Raw genomic sequence first — 18,875 nt, forward strand, 5'->3', positions numbered from 1 at the left:
ACACTCTAAAATAAAAAAATATTATGCATTGCATCAAAAGTGACAAATAAATCCAGCCAAACAGTTTATTCAAAGTGAGATCAGCTGTTTAATTACTCCTCAGATTTCCCAGGGAAACCCTAAACACACCAGACTGATCAGCGTTTGTAAAAGTTTCCATGGGGTTTCTGTTGGATCTAATGCTTTCCGACGCAGGCTGCAGCCTAAACCACCTCAGCGTTTTCCAGCTGCTTTTGTCTTCATATGCAGAACATCAGCATCCCTGCTCCTTTCTGATCCCCCAAAATAACCAGCTGCACCTTTACTTCCCACTAAATCCAGGGGAGATGGAGGAAACTATCAGAAACTTTATAAATTGTTGAACTTGCATGAGTGGGAGACCCCTCACCCACTTCTATGAAGTTTGGTGATTTAAAGGAAACTGCACAACCACATTTTTCACACTTAGATCACTGCTGCATCTCTGCATCACTCTCTCTCTCTCTCGCAGGCTGATATAAATAAATGCTTTCATGACAAGTCAAACAGTTTGAGCCAACTTCAAGGCGAGAGACACGACTGCCGAGTCGCTCCGACAGGGATCAAAAACGACTGGCTATTGCATCGGGATCGCTCCGGGAATCAAACCGACACTCAACAGACAGTGAGAGGAGCGGCATGATGATGAGGATGGGCGCTGTGATGAGGAAGGTGGTCTGCCTGTTGGCATGGCTGTCTGTGGGTCAGGTCAGCGGGTCGTACCTCCCTCAGGACATGAACAGAACCCTGCAGGACCTGCTGCAGCACTATGTGAGTATGAACGGCGGCGCCGCAGCCGAGCTGCTTCAGTCTGAGTGTGTGGAGGTCTTTGCTGCTTCCTGAGGCTCTCGCCACAAACTCACACACACACATGCGCAAACACGTAGACCTGTGTGGGTTAAAGGCCAACCTGCTGCTTTCATGCACCAACTCTGTGCCTCATTTCTCAAGTTTGTTTCAACAACTAATGCAACAACAAGTGTCCTGTAATCCAGCTACAGTAAAACATATAAAAAGGAATAAAATGTATTAGACTTTTCAGGATTTTTACATCTGCATTACTGGACTACAAATCTACACCGCAAAAACACAAAATCGTACTAGTGCAAACATGTTTGTATACTTGGACAAAAAAGATAATACGAACTTATTATTTCACTTGCAACATGGGAAAAGTGTCTGATTTTAAGTGCAATAATCTGTTAGTGGAACTAGTATTTCATCTTTAATATTAAGGAATTATTTTCTTAAATCAAGCTCCTGTATCTTGTTGCAAAGTTACGTTTAAGTTAGCTTTTTCCAAGTATACTAAAATACTTGCACCAAAAATATTTTTTTGTTGCTACAGAGGATGCTATGAACGTCTGCAGAAATCATGCTTAATTATTTCATGAAATATTTTTATCTTATTTTGAAAGCCAAGCAGAATGCAAGTTTGAGATTCATTTTCTAACAGTGAATGCACCATTAAGGCCTTCTTTCAATGCTAGTCTGTTTAAATGTGCAGGAATGTTAATTATTTCTATTATTATAAAATCAAATATTTGTGTTTTTGATCTCTTTGCAGAAAATCTCTAAATCGGATATATACGACGGAAAGCACGTGTTCCCCAAAGAAGAACTGAAAGGCAAAATGGAGGTAAATCAAACATCTAAATCAATAACAGCTACAGAAATAAACAATAAAATAGTATAAAGTCCTTACTTTGGTTATAAATTATGTAAAGATGTCTAATCTAATGTGGTTATTGATTCATTTAATTATTCTGATTGTCATAGTTGTGTTGCACCATTGGTGTAGAGCCATTACATTTAAAGCGCTGTTAGCTTAAAGTACAACATAAACAAAGTTAGCACTGACATTAATAACTTAAGATCCTTAAGTAAGGTATTTGATTACAACACAAACAAATTATACATAATATTTAGAGAAATTAACCTTTATAGACGATCAAAGGCTAATCCAGGATTTTCTCTTTTGTTAGTATTTCAAACTGTAATTTGTAATTTACAGGTTTTAGCTTGACCCAATTTTTTTTTTTAGAAAATAATCTAAATCCAGCAACACTGATAAACAGAAACTTTGTTTAAAAGATATTTACTGTAGAATAGTTACAGAAAACAGCAAAAATCATTATTTTATTAAAAAATAATCTATCAAAAGGCAGAGAGTAAATATTTCTGAACTTCAGAAAAGCCAGGCTAGCATGTTCTGGAGTTTGTTCCCCTACTGATCTAAACCTGAAACTGATCTCCATCTTCACATGAAAACCGCACCATTCTTCATGAGAAATGCCGGCTTGTGCCACAAAGAGCTTAACATTTGAAATCATCTACAATCGGCTCTTGAAACTAACAAAATGCCAACTTTATGTCACAGTTTGGGGAGAGTGAAAGTTCCAGTTTGAAGGAAAGAAAAACCACAATAACCTCAACATAAACTCCTGTGTGATAAAGTTCAGGTTTTTCAAAGTGTCTGAAAATGTTTTGGCAGACAGAAACACCAGCTAACTGCTAGCTTGGTAGCATCGGCAAGAAAACAGCTTCTAATACTCAACAGCCCCTTAATACACACACACACTCACAATGGGACTATTTAGTCACTTAAATACACTTTAAATCCCAAATTTTACATAAATGTGTGAAAATAGCTTCACTATATAAATATTAGCTCAAGTAGTTAGGCTAGCTTAGCAACAAGCTAACCAAAACAAATCCTGAACACAAAGGGCTAGTTTTATCAGAAAATATAACTTTAGATCATTTCTTCACTATGATTTGTGTAAAATATGTGGAATTTGGCTAAATGCAGCTAACAGTTTGTAACCATGAGAGCTTATTTGTCTTTTTAGAGCTGAATTTATTTAAAGAATCTGGTGAATGTGTCACAAAGGAAACCCATAAATAAAGCACAGACTATCTTGTCGCATATGTAGAGATTATTTCTGGTGTTCACTGGAGTTTTAGCACAGCTTTAGTGACCAGCTAGCGTGAACAGCCCCCAGGGGGTTTGCCATTCACTTTTTCCTTACAGCAAAACGTTCCTAAGACCTCCTGTGACTCATTTAATGCCCCAAAAAGCAACAATTCGATCTAGTTTTTATTCAGTCTGACACTTTTTTTCCTGACCTCTGACCCTCCCGCTGCACCTGAATATGCATCTACACCAAATGAAACTGTCGCATCCAGATGAGCAAAACTGGAATGTGACATTCATGTTTAGCAGGCAGTGGGTGGCATTCCCCTTCATGGCCCACACTACACTTAGTTTAACTCTTGTGTGGGAAACCACAGAGTTTTTCCACTGTGTGAAAAAACCTTTAGAACCTCAAGGCTGGTACATGCTAGTAAAGCAAGAGATCAGCAGCTTTTTTGTTGCATTTAACAGGTTCAATTAACTTATTCAGATAGTAAAAGTAAAAAATGGACAACTAAAACTCTTTTTACTAATTTTTTCATCTTTTCAGTCCCAGATGTTGTTTATGGGCGGCGTTTTGGAGGCGTATGACAAACTGTTTGGACACATGCTGAAGGGGCTGCCCACTCCAAGCCCCCTGTCGGCCACCAATGGGGACAAAGCGGACACTTCGGGCCCCAGCACCGCTGAGCCGTCGGCTGCCGGCGACACCAGGTTCAACCTGATCAAAGTTTTACAGAAGATCAGGGAGCTGAAGCGGCACAGCTATCAGGAGCAACTCAAGGTTCTCCACGGACTGCAGAAGCTCAAACACATTGAGGTACGGAAACGGTTCTTCACTTGGTTCTGCTGACATCTGGATCTGGAGAAGAGTTTTCTAAAGTTATTTTTTGTGTTTTTACCAGCGAGTATCATGTGTGGCGTCTTAAATTGTGTGGATGCTTTGTAAATTTGAAGGACTTTCAACAATATTTGAAGTTCTCAAAGTCAAGGTTGATGTTTGGGTTCAAAAAGGTCCATTTTGGGTTTATTAAAACACCTTGTGAAGTGTTTGTGAAAGTTCTAAGAGATCTTAAAGACTTTTAAAGAAGCTTTGAGAACAATTACCTTATTTTAACCAAAATAATTGAAATAAGAGGCTAACAGTTTGAGTATTTTCAAGGTCTTAAAATACAATAAGTCACCTTAATTAAGCATTTACAGACGCAGCTTATCGCTGGATGAACTTGTTGATATTATTTGGAAACTGACCAGTCTTCCTTCTCCAGATGGACAACATCAAGGTGCAGGGCAAAGCATTGTGGGAGCTGCCGTGGATTTACGAGAAAGCCAACTCGCTGGCGGACAACGTCATGAGGAGGCGGCGGCGGAGGCGGCGGCAGACCAGGACCGGTCTCACCAGGGAGCCTGAAAGACGAGCAAAAGGGCAGCAATAACAGCTACAAAAACACCAGCGAAATAAGGATGTCAGATAACAAAAACTGAAATTAAAGTGCCTATTAAGGATTTTGTAATTAGGGGATTCTTTCATACACATATATTTATTGACTAAACAACAAACTATCAGGCTAAGCTTGAAACATCTAATGTTGTAATGTTTGTTTTAAGTCGGATTTAATGTTTGTTTTTTTTTTACTTGAAAACAAGATGCTGCAAAGATTAGGATAAATAATTTTACCTGGAAATACTTGATTTATCCACTTTAAAAACATCACAGGGTAAAAACTGAGAAGATCAGCTAGGCGTAAAACATAACCCTGGATAGAGGTTGTTAAACTCTGATTGGACAGTGGCAGAGAGGTGGGTGGGGAGGAGACCTCTGATTGGTCAGACACTTTAAATGAAAGTAAATAGAGACCAAACCAAGTTTTATTTTCTTTCTTTCTTGAGTTTGAGTGAATTTTTTATCACCAAACTTGTTTTTACTGAAGTGCCTTGGAGAGTTGATGTTTACAGTACAAAGTACACCAAAGGTTTTCATTATGTACTGTAAAGTAATTTTACTTCTCTGGACCTTCAAGCCCAGCACTGATGTACTATTATTACAGCAGAAGTACTGCAGTTGCCAGGGATTTCATCGTTTTTGCTGACATGTTCTAGTTTTTTTGTATTTATTTTGTATTTAAGAGTTTTATTTAATAGTGAATCACGATGTTATGACTGTTGATTATTTATTGTGTATTTATTGATTGGCACAAGCTGACACTGACAGGTTAGCATGAAATAAACAGAAAGCACTTCAGTTGACCGTGTCGCCTTTATTTTCTGTGGTTCAGAATTAGAATAGTCTTGGGTTTAGTTTTAATTTTAATTCAGTTTTAATCAGGGTGTGTTTATAAGTTATTAATTAAAGTTTAGCTTAGTTTTTATTATTTGTAGTAGTAGTTTTAGTTTTTTAATACTTTTGTTAATTTTTAGGTGCAGAATTCAAAATGATTGAAGTATATTGTTATATTTATACATTGGATAATTTGCTGACAGCTGATGTAAACTGTTCGAAACGCTAATAAATTGTTTTATAAACACAAAAACTGACTTTTCATAAATAAGTTCCATAAATGTACGATGTTGTTCCAGTTAGTGGCAGTTCTTCCCTATTAATAACGTTTTTATTTATTTATTTCAGTTGAGGAAAATAAAATGTTTTCTTCATTTCAGATTTTGTCAGTTTTAGTTAACTATAATAATGATGGATTTAATCTGAGTCGCTGTTTTTGTGCAGACACTCATCAAAATAAATTTTAACATCAGATAAAGAAAACCAGAATCAATTCAACAAGATTTTATTTATTAAGAAGAAAATCTATCAAACCTGAAAAAACAAATTAACAAAATTATTTGCAAAACCTTGAGTTAAATCAGCCAGATGTGATTATTGGCAGACCTGTAGAATGAAATCAACCTGATAGGACCTGTCTGGCAGCAGGAAGTAGGCAAAAAGAGCTCAAAAAGCAGCAAAGGAACCACAGAAAGACGATGTGAGGATGGAACTGTTTGACTTTATCAGTTTCTCCTCCTCTTCTTCCCAACACTGTTTGAGTTCATTAAATTCTAACTAAGTTTAAATTTGGCCTCCATATGCAGAGATGCTTTCAAATGTCACCATAAAAGTTTCCAGTAACAGAAAAAAGTGGCTAAATATGGCGTCAGTCACTAAGTTGGCAGCAGTGCTTGTTTCGTCCTGACCACAGCCCTGCGACCCCCCTCCGCTCATCCCCACGACTGGCCACGCCCCTAGTGTCTCTTAGCTCCACCCACTTTGGTGAAACTGTCATTATAATTTGTTTAGGGGTGGAGTTTTGCTTTCACAGGGGGGTTAGTTACACTTTAAGGTTTGCAGACACTCCTCTGACGCTCCCACTACAGGTTATATTGATTTCACATTGATGTCTGGACTTTGACTAGGCCATTGCACCATGCTGTTTAGCCATTCTGGTGTTTCTAACAATGCCTGGACTAAGCCTCAGCTGTCAGACAGACTGCCTCACATTTAGGATGCAGAGGAGTTCATAGTTTATTTAATAACTATCTGTGGATGCAAAAAGCCCAAAGCATCAACCCTCCACCACCGTGCTTCACATTTGATAGGCTGACTGATTGCAAAATGTTGCATTTAATTAATACACATCTCTAAAGTTCAATTTGTTGCCAATATTTTATTAGAGGAAAGAGTCCCTTCCAAATTCTTATTTGTTTCATCTCTTCTGTATTTTCCTGTCATGAACTTTAACCTTTAACCTGCTACCTGGGACCTATATAGTCCTCTGAGAATATGGAAATCATCTATCAGTTGTTTATCTAAAGTCATTGCTGATGTATTTTTTCCTCCAGCAAAGCAGCAAGAATGTACTTAAAATTACAAACACAGTTTTTCCATTTTAGCTCTACAATTGTGCAAAAAATAATATAATTTTTCACCATGATTTTATTTATTTGTTTTAATTTAAAACATTGATCTGCAGATTTATTTTCATGTACTCTTGAATAAAGATGCAGATTAACTATTAAGCTGTTTTTTTCTGTTTTAATTTGGAGACATTTCCCCTAGCAACCAAACTCAAACTTCTGCTGCAGCTTAGATAAGCTGGACGGACCCAAGCCCTCCACCCCACAGCAGCGATGTCACTTCCTGTTACATCACTTCTCATAAACCCATAGACGTTTCTTACAGTAACTGCTGGCTTACCCACAATGCACTGCAGGCGCTATGTGTGTTTGTGTGTGAAGCTGTGACTTCTAAGAACCCGAGCTGTGCTTTCCCACTGCAGCGGCGTCTGTTTGTGTGGTCAACGAAAACCCTGAGGCTCCTCTCAGCGCTGCTGGCAGCGAAAATAAAAACATAAATTCTAATTCAGTCGAGCTGATTATTTTTCTCCTTTTTTTTCTTTTTTAGAGCAAAAACAAGAACAGTGGAGTTCTGCAAGGCTCAGTCTGAGAGCCTCTTTAGTTTGCAATCCTCCAGCTGCTATAATCAGCTGGTTTGAATCTCTTATTGCTATTTTTAGCTATAAACTGAAGCTTTAAACAAAACAAATTCATAAAGTGCACAGCTGCATTAGTTTCCATCAGGTGTTCATCTCATATTTCCAGATCTACATCCATTTATGTTCACATAAGCAGCTACACAATAAAGTGGAGTCTTCTCTCCATTTCTAGTCCCAAACATAAACTACATAAGTACATTTTCTCTGCATATTGTGTTTATTTTACTAATTCATCCTAACTTACAGTTTTCATGCAATTCTAATTTTGAAAATATTTGGTTTATCCCAAAGGGAAATTAAATCATATCATACACGTACCTTCAGAGAGTATAGAGAAAGTGCTGCAGAAAGTGTTGGCCTGACTTCAAACTGTCACCGGTTGCCATGGTTACCCTTGGTTAGTTCTCAATGAGATGCATCAAGTTTCTAAAAACAAGACAAATGTATCCATAATGAGGAAAGGCTCAGGCATAAAACATTAATAGGGTTCTCCTAAAACAGTAAAATTTCATAAAAAACTGCATTCATATGAAATACGATCATTTCTGCCTATTTTGGTCTCAATTAGCAGCCATTTTGACTGCAGGGACTTCTGCACAGTTCTCTGGCTGGGCAAAATAAAAACAGATGCTAGTTTTCAAAGACTATTGCAGTTTTTAGACATTCTTGCAGAAAAATCCCATGAATTTCACAAATGAACCACGACTGAAATAGTTGCATTACTTCCTGTTTAGGCATTAAGCAACACAAAAGGTTGTTAATCACCCAGTTATTAAAGTCGGGCGAGTGGCAACAGGGGAAAAACGCAGAACCAGGGTTTAATATCACTGCGTTAACATCCAGAGGTCACATTTCTCCAATGTTTAGATGCCTCTCTGCTTTATATGAAAAACAATGCTGGTGCACCTTTCCTTACCACTCTTTTTCCTTCCACTCAACTTTCTATGAATACTGTATTGAACTTTTTCACAATATTCAAATTTTCAGAGATGGAATTTTCTGCAAGACATATTTCTCAAAATTGCAAGAAATATTTCACTGTATGTGAGATGAATTTACATAAGATGAGCTTCGCTTTCTGGGATAACAAAAATGTTGAAATGTTTCACAATATTAAAATTTTTTGAGCTGTAAAAATAGAAAAATGCAAGCTCTAGTAATTTTTAAGAAATATAAAAAAACATTTAGCAAACTTGTGCTTTTTGGCGTAAATATCTACATTTCACTGAAGAAATTGATTATTGTTAATTGATGATCATTATATTTTTTATTATAAAACCTCAACAATAACGTGGTTGCTCTTTACCATAAAAACTAAAACAAATTTCCCTTAAGAGATATTGTTAAAATCTGTTATTGGTGTAGGATTAAAGATGGTCGCCACTACAGTAACTGCTGACTGGGGGTTCAAAACAAATGCAGGCCACACTTTTCAGATATTTAATTGCCAATAATTATTTTTGCAGGGCACTGGATATGAAAGGGGCCTTTTGAAAAGTGCTACACAAAAAAACCTGACTGAAAACATTCAATTATGATGAACCGAAACTATCCACAGGCGTTCTGTCATGCGTGAATAGCGGAAAATTCAGGATAATTTTCTGGCAGTTTGGTTCGGATCCGGATAGTAGGACAGTTGGTGACGCAGGTGCGTTCTCACTTTTGTTTATATCGCGTCAAAAGTGGCAGATGAGGCTCTTAGGGTTGCGTTTTGTGTTGATAACAACTTCACACGTAGGTGATGTGCAAGAAAATGTAGTTTCAGAATATAAAACAAAAGAGTCGTGATATGCAGAAACTTTTTTTTTGTTTTTTTTTTTGGTAAATGTGCTTTTGGACAAAGTGGAAAAAGCCGATCTTTTACAGATTTACAGGAAGCAGGATGGAAAGTCTCAGAGAAAAAAACGTCTCTGTGTGCATCGTAGGTGAATATTTTGTCCAAAAGCAAAAAAGGCCTCAAACTCAACACCATCGAAACTTAAAGAGCCAATTTTATCAGCCTATAGGTCTGATTAGGGATATAAAGTTCTCACATTAATCACTCCATACAGATCTGGACATACAAGCAAAGTTCATCCTGAAAGCAGACCGCAAGATGCTAAAAGACGTCTCCAAAAACACTGAAAGTTATTTTCATCAGCATCTTGCTGTCTAAGAACTACCTAAAATTTGAGAGGGATACATTAATAAATCCTGAATGATGTTCTTTGGACAGGTGAGTCTAAAACTGAATTATTTGGACATGTTTGGCAAAAACCAAATACACCGTGCCAGGAAAAGAAACTCAGACCAGCTGTAAGGCATGGAGGAGGAAGGGTCATGTCAAGTGAATCTGAAAATTGTCTAAATCATGAGCCTTTAAGTTTTACATATGATGTAATTAAAATGAAAACCACTTTATTTATCGTAATCGCAACTCATGGATGGCGACGCTGTGGGCAGGAACAATCTCCAGTAGCAGTCAGTGTTGCAACAAATCTAAAGAAGCCTCTGACTGAACACTGATGTTGCATGACAGTTTGACATGCTAACAGCTCAACATCCAAGTAAAGGGAGATGATATTCCAGAGTAACATGTCCTGAAATTTTCAGATGCTTATCAGCTGCTCCCAGTTGTAAAAACACAACAATACTTTGTTGCCGCGGTTACGCATTAAAATTGTCCAAAAGTAAAAATATAAGATCCAGTTTTCCTTCCTTCAAAAGAAAACATATCTGCCACTCTTCCATAAAGATCAGACTTCTAGAGTTGGCAACTTCTCTACTTTCTAAAGTAAAATCCACAAATGCAACAAAACCTATTAAAATTCATGGTTATGACAATGTGTTGGAGTTCTAGAGGTGTGAATACTTTGCAAATAAGGTAATGAGCTATCTGGCATTCTTTCCTTATTTAAACAGGCAGAGATGTGGGCTGCTAGCTAACGGCTAGCTAAATGACAGCAGTTTCGGAGCGTCCCGATCGAAAATGAGTTAATCTGAAACTGAGAATGAGGCAGCATCTGCACCAAACACAGAGAGGAAATCAGCTCTATCAGGAGATAAAAATAGCCTCTGAAGGCAGTAGAAGATGAGAGATCTGAATGGACAGTTGGCGATGATTAGGGTGGAGGGTCTGTTAGCTCAGGGTGCTAAACAGCACTTCAGCAGGGCTGTAAAGGAAACATTGACAACACCGAGAGAAACACTAGGAGTCAACTTTTACCCCCACCTCTGTGTCTGTGGTCGCTGTCAGAGTTTGGGTTTCAGAGTGAGTCAGCTTGTTGCAGACGATGCACGACAGATAAAGACGCATCTAAACTCTGCACGGCAGCAAAGGTTCAGCAGATATTAGAGGACAGGAAACCACAAATAAGATGGTGCCTGATTGGCAGATCTGCAACAACAATGATGATTTCAGGGCTGAATGGGAACTCAAAGAGACATTTTACAACAAACGGGAGGAAAGAAAAACGGAAGTCAGGAACAATTCTGTTTCAAATCAGCTAAATCAAAGGAGAAGTATTCACAATGTAAACAAACCAGATTTCATTACAATTTGTTGAACAGAGACTGAATGCGTGACTATCTGTTTTAAACATCAAATACTAAAAATATAAATTCTTAAGAAATTTAAATAATGTCGTATCCCACGCAGGTGGAGTCCGGGAATCTCAAAATATGTGAAAAGTTTCGACATGAATGCACATCAGTACATTCGTCTTAAAATGAGTAATCCTATTTCGCTAATGCAGAAATCTGTTGAAAAACCTCCAACTGTAATTCAATTCAGTTAAAAAATACTTTATTTAACCACAAAGGGAAACTAAATGCTGTTGTAACTCAAATCATCCAAATATCTTCAAAGAGTTGATGTGTATGATGATGCTGTGAGGAGGAACAATCTCCTGTAGCAGTCACTCTTGCAACAAATCTGTAGAGGCCTCTGACTTAAGACTTTCTGTATGAGTCTCATACCAATCCAGACATGCTAACATGTTCTGTTAACGAGATCTGCTAATCCACCTCACTTTCTTTTGCTGCTCCTTCTTAAATCTCTGTCTGGTTGGAAAGATGTTGAAGTAGGGGATATAAATCTGCTCTCTTCTCCTTTTCAGTAGTTCAGGTATTATTTGAGCTTTTGTGCAGCTAATCAGCTTCTTCCAGTTGTAAAAATAATATGTTGCTGCCATGGTAACACAACATAACAAATGTCCAAAAACAGAAAAAAACACACCTTTAGCTTAACTTTGTCATGGGTAAAAATGCTAATTTAGCACACTTTGAGATCAGCTTTTAAAACTTTTTTTTACCCCTCCAGGGGGTCTGCTGTAGGCTCTAGTGTCCCTTATATGAAAGTAGGCTGACAGGAAAGGGGGGAAGATATGTGGAAAATATCGTCAGGTCCGGGAGTCGAACCTGCGACGAGGACTCAAGGCCTCCAAACATGGGTCAAACTATCCCCTACGCCACCACAGCACACCCTTTAAAACTTATTTTGATGAGTAAGACTATCTAAACTGGGCGAACTTTAGCTTATAGTTTCTAGAAGTAAAAAAGTTCATTTAAAGATTTTGGACGAGCTGTTTCATTGGCAACGGCCCCCAGCTTAGCACACCTTTTGTTTAGCTTTTCTATATATAAAGATACTAATTTAGCACACTTTCAGATGTTAAACTAATTTAACAAATGTCTAGTTCAGGTATTCCGTGATTATAAAAATTTAGGATCAGCCTATAAAAACGGGAAAAACCCCAGTCTAGCACACCGTTAGCGTAGCTTTTTCACAAGTAAAAACTGAAATTTTCAGCACTTTTTCTAACTAAACTGAAGTAAAAAACGTAACTAGAGTCATAATAAATATTGCAATTTGTTTTTGTCATCTGAGCTGAATCTTGAATAGTTTAAAAATAGAAAAAAAAAGATCTGAATGAATTCAGTTATTCACAAGAACCGCCCACAGAAACAGACTGCTGAATCCACCTGCTGATTCCTGATAAGATCATGAGGAGAAACAGAAATACATCAGAACACCAGAGGAAATGATGACGAGTCTAACTATTTGATACTTTATCTGTGTTGCATCTTTCTTCCTTTCTGGTATGAGGGAGTCTGATTTCTATTCGTAGCATGTTCTTCTAAAATCAGACAATCAAACAGGAGCTGAATCATTGATGGTTGAAATAGGAAGGCTGTGTGAAACTACTAGGAAACCAAAAGGCTGTGAATCAAGTAAAAAAGAGGAACAAATCAACTAACCACAGGAAAGTATTAGTAATCTTTATGCTAAGGCTACATGGTTTCACAGTTATGACATCAAGCCTAAGAAACATTAATAAATACATGCTGAACCTCCCAAGAAACATGTCTACAGCTGTCGAAAACTGCTGCATGCATGCATAATAAATACATGTCTGCTCCTCACGTAAGCATCTTCATAGATTATTTTATAAAGTTTCCTCAGAATGAAAGATAAAACATTTCAAGGAGAGGACGTCCCAGTAAATTTACCTCCAAAATGCTAAAAGAAATAAAACAAAAAAAAACTCTACAGGGGTTTCTAAAAACAAAATACAGCAGCAGGACTTTGGTTTGCAAAGTAATAACAAGAACAAACCACAAAACTAGAACAACCTTTGGACAAAAGTAACCAAATCATGGAGAAACTGCAAAATTTAAACTGTTTACCAGCATAAACACCTTATATTAGCTCTAAAGCAAAGTGGTGGAGGGTTGGTGATGTGGGCTTGTTTTCCAGTTACAGGATCTGCCATGATCTCCTCAGTGCACCAAAGTATTCTAGAGTCAAATGTGAGTCTATCAAGCTTATCAATGGCCTAGTCAAAGTCCAGATCTCCACCTGGTTAAATCACTAACAATATATATCACGATAAACATGTGATCAATATCAAGAGAAAGTACTGATAGAATATTCAATAATATCGTTGACCTCTGACCCAGAACCGCACAGCATTCTGGGAAATGTAGGTAGAGGAAAACGTTTAGCCACTCAACATCGCCTGGCTATTTACACACACACTTTTTTTATAATACATAAATTACATTAATTACTTTATTATCTAGCTGTTTGTTTTTTTCTTAATTTGGGACTTGAATCAGAATTTCATACCACAAACAAGCAAAGGTGGTATGACAGTAAAAAAATCCTTGAATCCAAACTAAGCAATGTTGGTGCAAACAACTAACTCACTTGCTCTTTGGTTACCTAGCAACAGCCTGCTGAGCAACTTGTGCAGCAGCAGTTTAAGGTTTCACCTTATAATTACTCAAAAATAAAAAAACAATGAAGTGAAGTGAAAATTGTGGATAAAACAGGAAAGATTTTAGATATTTAAAACAAAAAGCAATAATTATTGATATCGTCTGATATGAAACAAATATATTGCGATATATTCTTCAGCCGTATCGTGATTTGTCTGCAAACTGAAACGCCATTATGTTTCAAAATATAAAAGCTGATAAAGGTGTGTAGATGAAACTTGGATGATTTTTTTCAATGTGTACAAAAAAAGCTGACTCAGGCAGCTTGTTTTTAACAACAGCTCTTCCCAAAGAGTTTTATGGTTTCAGTGAAAATGCTGACTGATGAAAGCAGGTAACACCTTGGTGTCTTTGAACATGCATGAATGCTCTCACTCTAAGCGCTCATTAACATATGCGAAACACACTGTGGCATTTCCATGAAGTTGTGTGTTGTTTCCTCTTGCAAAGGAAGCTCTGAGCAGGTTCACTGCAACCACACACACACTGAGAGCTGTGCTTTCTGTCATACAATTCATACGCTGACTGCCAGAGAGCTGGAAAAGGAAAACTCATTAAAATGCTTTCTGCAACTTTGTGTTGTCCAAAATTCACGAAACACTCACTTTTAATCTGCAACTCCATTTTGAGCATCTGTAACGATATATTATCTCAATTAATTAATTGATTTAACTGCTTCCATAAATGAATTCTAGACGTAAACGTTGGCTTATTTCTGCAGCCCGAACCACAATATTAACAAATTATTAGCAGAATTCATGTTTAAAATACTCATTTTTATGCTCAAACTGCTGCAGTTCATGTAGCTTCAACCAGATGTCACTGCAAGACAACTCTGACTGGAAAATAAAAATATGAACATTTCAATGAAGTGAACATCTTTAAGTGGTTCTGAATCGGCCTGTTGCAGTAAGCAATAAATCTCATGATAAATTAAAACAATACCAATAATTTTTACTTTTCTTTTTTTTAACAAAAACTGGATGATAAAAGTCTTCAGTCTGGTGTTTTGGTCTCAACTAAACCTTATTTGGAGGGAAAATTTTTGTCATTTTATTTGTTGTTTTGTTTATTTATTTTAAATATTTAAAATTTCTTCCAGCTCCAGAGTTAAATGTTCATTACAATTTAAAGTATAGTGATCTTTGATAACGTGTTCTTATATTATTATGCCATTACTGTCACACTACCTGAAAATGTTCTGAGAACAACAATATTACTGTTTATCGCAATGACTTCTGAGATAATTTAACTTATCATGACAGTCTTGGTTCTGTCTTTCACCATCTCACAATTTGATTTGATTCAGATTTTTTTTCCTCAAAACAACCGTTCATTAGGCCTGTCGCGATAAACGATAAATCGATTAATCGTACAATAAATTAAAACTATCGACGTCATTTCAATTATCGGCATTATCGTCTCTTCCGGCCTTTTTCTCTTTCTGTTGATGACACCGAATGAAAAAAGGCTCAACTCCGGTGCTCTCCACTGATCCTCCCTTCCTCATTTCCTTAGTGTAAAGCCCAGGGCAGACACGATCTTAGAGCTGTCAGCCGATTGTCGGCCCACTTTTAAAACCTGAGAGACCAAACATTAGCCGACAGAAATCCTAGGTATAACTGTTCGATCGGGTTCGTTCCTGCCGTGTGGTGTCCAACAATGGGCACAAAATAATGGCTACAAGTCCAGTGAACTAATTTTAAAACCAGGCATTAATCAATGCATTACTACAATCTACCTGCAATGCATGTGGCTAGTGTCAGCGTAATGTCCTGACTGAATGAAAATCATTAGAACCTATTTACGTCACGTTAACGATGAACAGCTGAAAAGTTACCGGGTTTATCAACTGCGGTAGCAATTTCGCTCCAACACCTCCTCTTGTCATTTCTATATTCTTTGCATGTTGAATAAACATTAATGTTGTTTCCACGTCGGCTGGACTTCGGGTTGCGCCGTGTCAGCTGTTTGGGATTCCCCGACTTAATTTCCCCTCAGAAAACACTGAGGAGAATCCGTGCTTTCTGATTGGCTACCTGTCACATTCAACAGGCTGCGTTAACGATCCCAGTCGGGAAAAACCCCTGATTTAGATCGGAGCGGCAACGAGGATCTACCGTAACACACCACACAATCTTAGGAAGACCAAAGGTCTAAGATTGTTGTATGGTGAAAAATAGGAGCAAAAAATCATGTAGTGTGAATTATTGCATCAGGTAGTCGATGTGCCCGTCTTCTCTATTTAAATCTAATTATTACTGAAGGGCAACATAATATACAGACTTCATAATGTGCACTCTTTTGGTTGAATGCAGTATTTATTTCCACTTTGGCTTTATGTTGTTTAGTTTTTATCAAGTACATTTTTTGTTAATGGAGACTGAGAATCCATTTTGTTTTTGGTTGTTTTGTTTATTTAGTTTATCAGTTCCAGTGTTAAATATTCTTTTGAAAATAAAATGTATCTATCTTTGGCAGGAAATCACATGCATTATTACGTCATTTCCATTAAATCAGTGTAAAAAGGTCTTCAGACAATATTATCGTTTATCGCAATAATTTTTTGAGACAATTAATCGCTCAGCAAAATTTGCTATCGTGACAGGCCTACCGTTCATAATGATTTCTGCTTTAATTTATAAGTGTGCAAAGGATCTTCATGATCTACTTTGGTCTGCTGACAAATGGAGACATTAATGTGTCTTTTTCACATTAATCGCTAAATATTAATCCATGTTTACATAGAATTACAGTGAACCCTCGCAATTTCGCGGTTCACCTTTCGCGGTCTCGCTGCTTCACGGATTTGCATCGTGCATTGTGTTCTGCATCCTGATTGGCTAAACAGTCTCTCCGCTTCTTCTCTACCTGTGTGTCAACAACGTTGCGGTTTAATATGCACACGTACGTAAAACAGCTTGCCAAATTTAACATAATCGATGGTGGCATGTCGGTTTATAAGAATCTTTTTGCCCAGAAGAAAAAAGAGCGACAACAACTACCAATAACTATGTTCTTCTCTTGAAAAAACACACCTGCACCGCGGGCTTTAGAAGAAAAAAAAAAACCCGCTACAGAGCGGAGTCAGGCTGCAGCGGCTCAGTCAGAAGAGCAGTGAAATACACGAGAGTCACTATTTGTGCTACTGTACTTTGTTTTGTTTTTTTTCATAATCATTTTTTATTTTCTTCCGTTCTAATCCAAAGACTCAGGTCGCGGTGGGGCGGCGCTGATCTCCGCAATTCGGGCAGGGAATCCGCTTTCAGTTCATATTAAAATTATTATTTTACAGTACAGTAGTTATTTGTAAAAAAAAAAAATGTTTATACAGTACTTTTTATTTGTTAAACAAATGTTTGGGCCTGTAAAAATGTTTTGTTCTTTTGTTTCAATGTATTATGGAGTATTTCATTGTATAATAATTGTAAAAAAATAAAGGTTACTACTTCACGGATTTCGCCTATCTTCTTTTTGGAACGTAACCCCCGCAAAAAACAAGGGTTCACTGTATTCCCTCGCTGCATCATCCATCTTGTTTTTCTTCTGCAGACAGTTTCCTCCATGGTTAAAGTATTGTAAAAATTTTACAGAATTTCTCACCGTACCGGATAAACATTTCGCATTCGTGTCAACTGAGGGTACAAAAACCGCATCATCTTGAGCCCTTAATACTTCAAATGTTGTAATTAAAACAGGCAATTTTAGGATGATAAGGGAAATATCAATAAAGACCTACCTATTCTGTCTAAAATCCAATCACTTTTATTCCCATCTCATCATGAAATTACTGGTTTTAATGTAATGGGAAAACTTCAGATATAATTTAGCCCTGATGTTATGTAAAACATGTTTTAATTCAAAGCTTACTTCTGACATCTAGTGGACACAAACAGCAACAGCAACTGGATCAATAGGTGAAGTCATGCATCACTCAAGAGCAGTAACTTTAAGTGGGTAAAGAATGTTACCCTTAAATAAAATCGAATCCACCCAATTGCTTTTAAAGTTTTTAATTAGCAACTCTGAATACACAAAATGGAAGCAGTGAAGAGGAGAAGAAAGTCTAAAAATTTCAAGGCCTCCAGGATTATGTGTATCACACATTTTGACACCCACATTTTTCTGAGTGAGGTCTGAATTTTTGCTAAAAAACTTTCCTTCCAGTCTGGTTTCTCCATATTGCGGTGTTGATTATTAGATTTGAGCCACCAATCTGAGCACTCAGTGAGACTGATGTGAGCTCATGTAACTATGTGAACAAACAATAATTTGCAATAAAACCGTTTAAATCTGTGTGTAAATAAACCACTCAGTCAACCATACCACCAACTGAATATACTGTAAAGATTTTGTGACGCACTAATAATTTATGTACTATAAGATAGATTTTCTTTCTTTTCATTCATGTATTTAATGAAGACGTTTTTGAGATTAAATATCAGCGAATTGAAGCTATTAACACTTTTTAATTAACTTAACTGCCTTGTACAATTCTGCTTCAAATAAAGAACCCTATATTAACTAGATTAGTCATTTAGAAGTAAGACGCTGATTATGTAAAACTAAATCTGTAAAACTACGATGTTAAACGCAATTTGGTTAAAAAATTTGGTGAGCTCCATTTTGTGCACCAGTGTAAACAATTTATTTTGGGCAAAGACGTAATCTGATAAAGACCACAAATAGAAATGCAAATTTGATTGCATTGAAAGTATTCACTGGCACTCCACGTATTTTTACTTGAACTTCACAATTTTGCACTGCTTTCTGCTAGTCTGTCTCATAAAAAAGTAATAATAAAATACATACAAGTTTGTGACTGAACCATGAAGAAACGTGGAAAGAGTTAAAGGGTGCGAAGACTTTTGCGAGGCATAAAAAATGTATAACAATAATATTTAGGCTAGCAAGTTAGCGACATTTCTAACAGTGGTTAAAATGTTTTAAGCTAAATGCTAACACTAGCATAGCCACTCTAACAGTTAGCTAAACTGAAGTCAGAATGTTAGCATTGACCTTGAAACATTTCGACGTATTTTAATGCCTAAACATAAAAAAGACTTAACAGAATATAAAAATAACCCAAACCTCAACTTTTTAACTTACCTTTAGTTTTGTTTGACCGGGGAAGAAACGTCTTCCTCCACGAGCTAACGTCAAGGGCTGCAGCTAGCTAGGACTTGGCTCCGTCC

General features: G+C 37.0%; 1 protein-coding gene and 1 long non-coding RNA gene across 2 annotated transcripts; one reads left to right on the forward strand and one right to left on the reverse strand.

Annotated features, from left to right (window-relative positions):
• The first annotated feature begins 544 nt into the window (after nt 1-544).
• LOC102230430 lies at nt 545-5,245 on the forward strand. The gene is made up of 4 exons (XM_005815448.2): nt 545-789; nt 1,586-1,657; nt 3,486-3,755; nt 4,204-5,245. Exons 1-4 carry the CDS (start codon nt 658-660, stop codon nt 4,369-4,371), a joined length of 642 nt encoding a protein of 213 aa, XP_005815505.2. The 5' UTR covers nt 545-657; the 3' UTR covers nt 4,372-5,245.
• On the reverse strand, nt 4,256-10,731 carry LOC111611812. Its single transcript, XR_002754245.1, has 3 exons — nt 10,631-10,731; nt 7,738-7,845; nt 4,256-4,342 (listed from the first exon to the last, which is right to left on the reverse strand). It is a non-coding gene; the product is annotated as an uncharacterized LOC111611812 (long non-coding RNA).
• Between the last annotated feature and the right edge of the window lie 8,144 nt (nt 10,732-18,875).

Source organism: Xiphophorus maculatus, chromosome 17, assembly GCF_002775205.1.
Source record: "Xiphophorus maculatus strain JP 163 A chromosome 17, X_maculatus-5.0-male, whole genome shotgun sequence".
Taxonomy (NCBI): domain Eukaryota; kingdom Metazoa; phylum Chordata; class Actinopteri; order Cyprinodontiformes; family Poeciliidae; genus Xiphophorus; species Xiphophorus maculatus.

Bases quoted from the DNA above. Each gene is read 5' to 3' on its own strand.
- LOC102230430 (XM_005815448.2), top strand. From the start codon at position 658: ATGATGATGAGGATGGGCGCTGTGATGAGGAAGGTGGTCTGCCTGTTG. The intron at 1,658-3,485 runs GTAAATCAAACA...TCATCTTTTCAG, and splicing joins AACTGAAAGGCAAAATGGAG to TCCCAGATGTTGTTTATGGG. The intron at 3,756-4,203 runs GTACGGAAACGG...TTCCTTCTCCAG, and splicing joins AGAAGCTCAAACACATTGAG to ATGGACAACATCAAGGTGCA.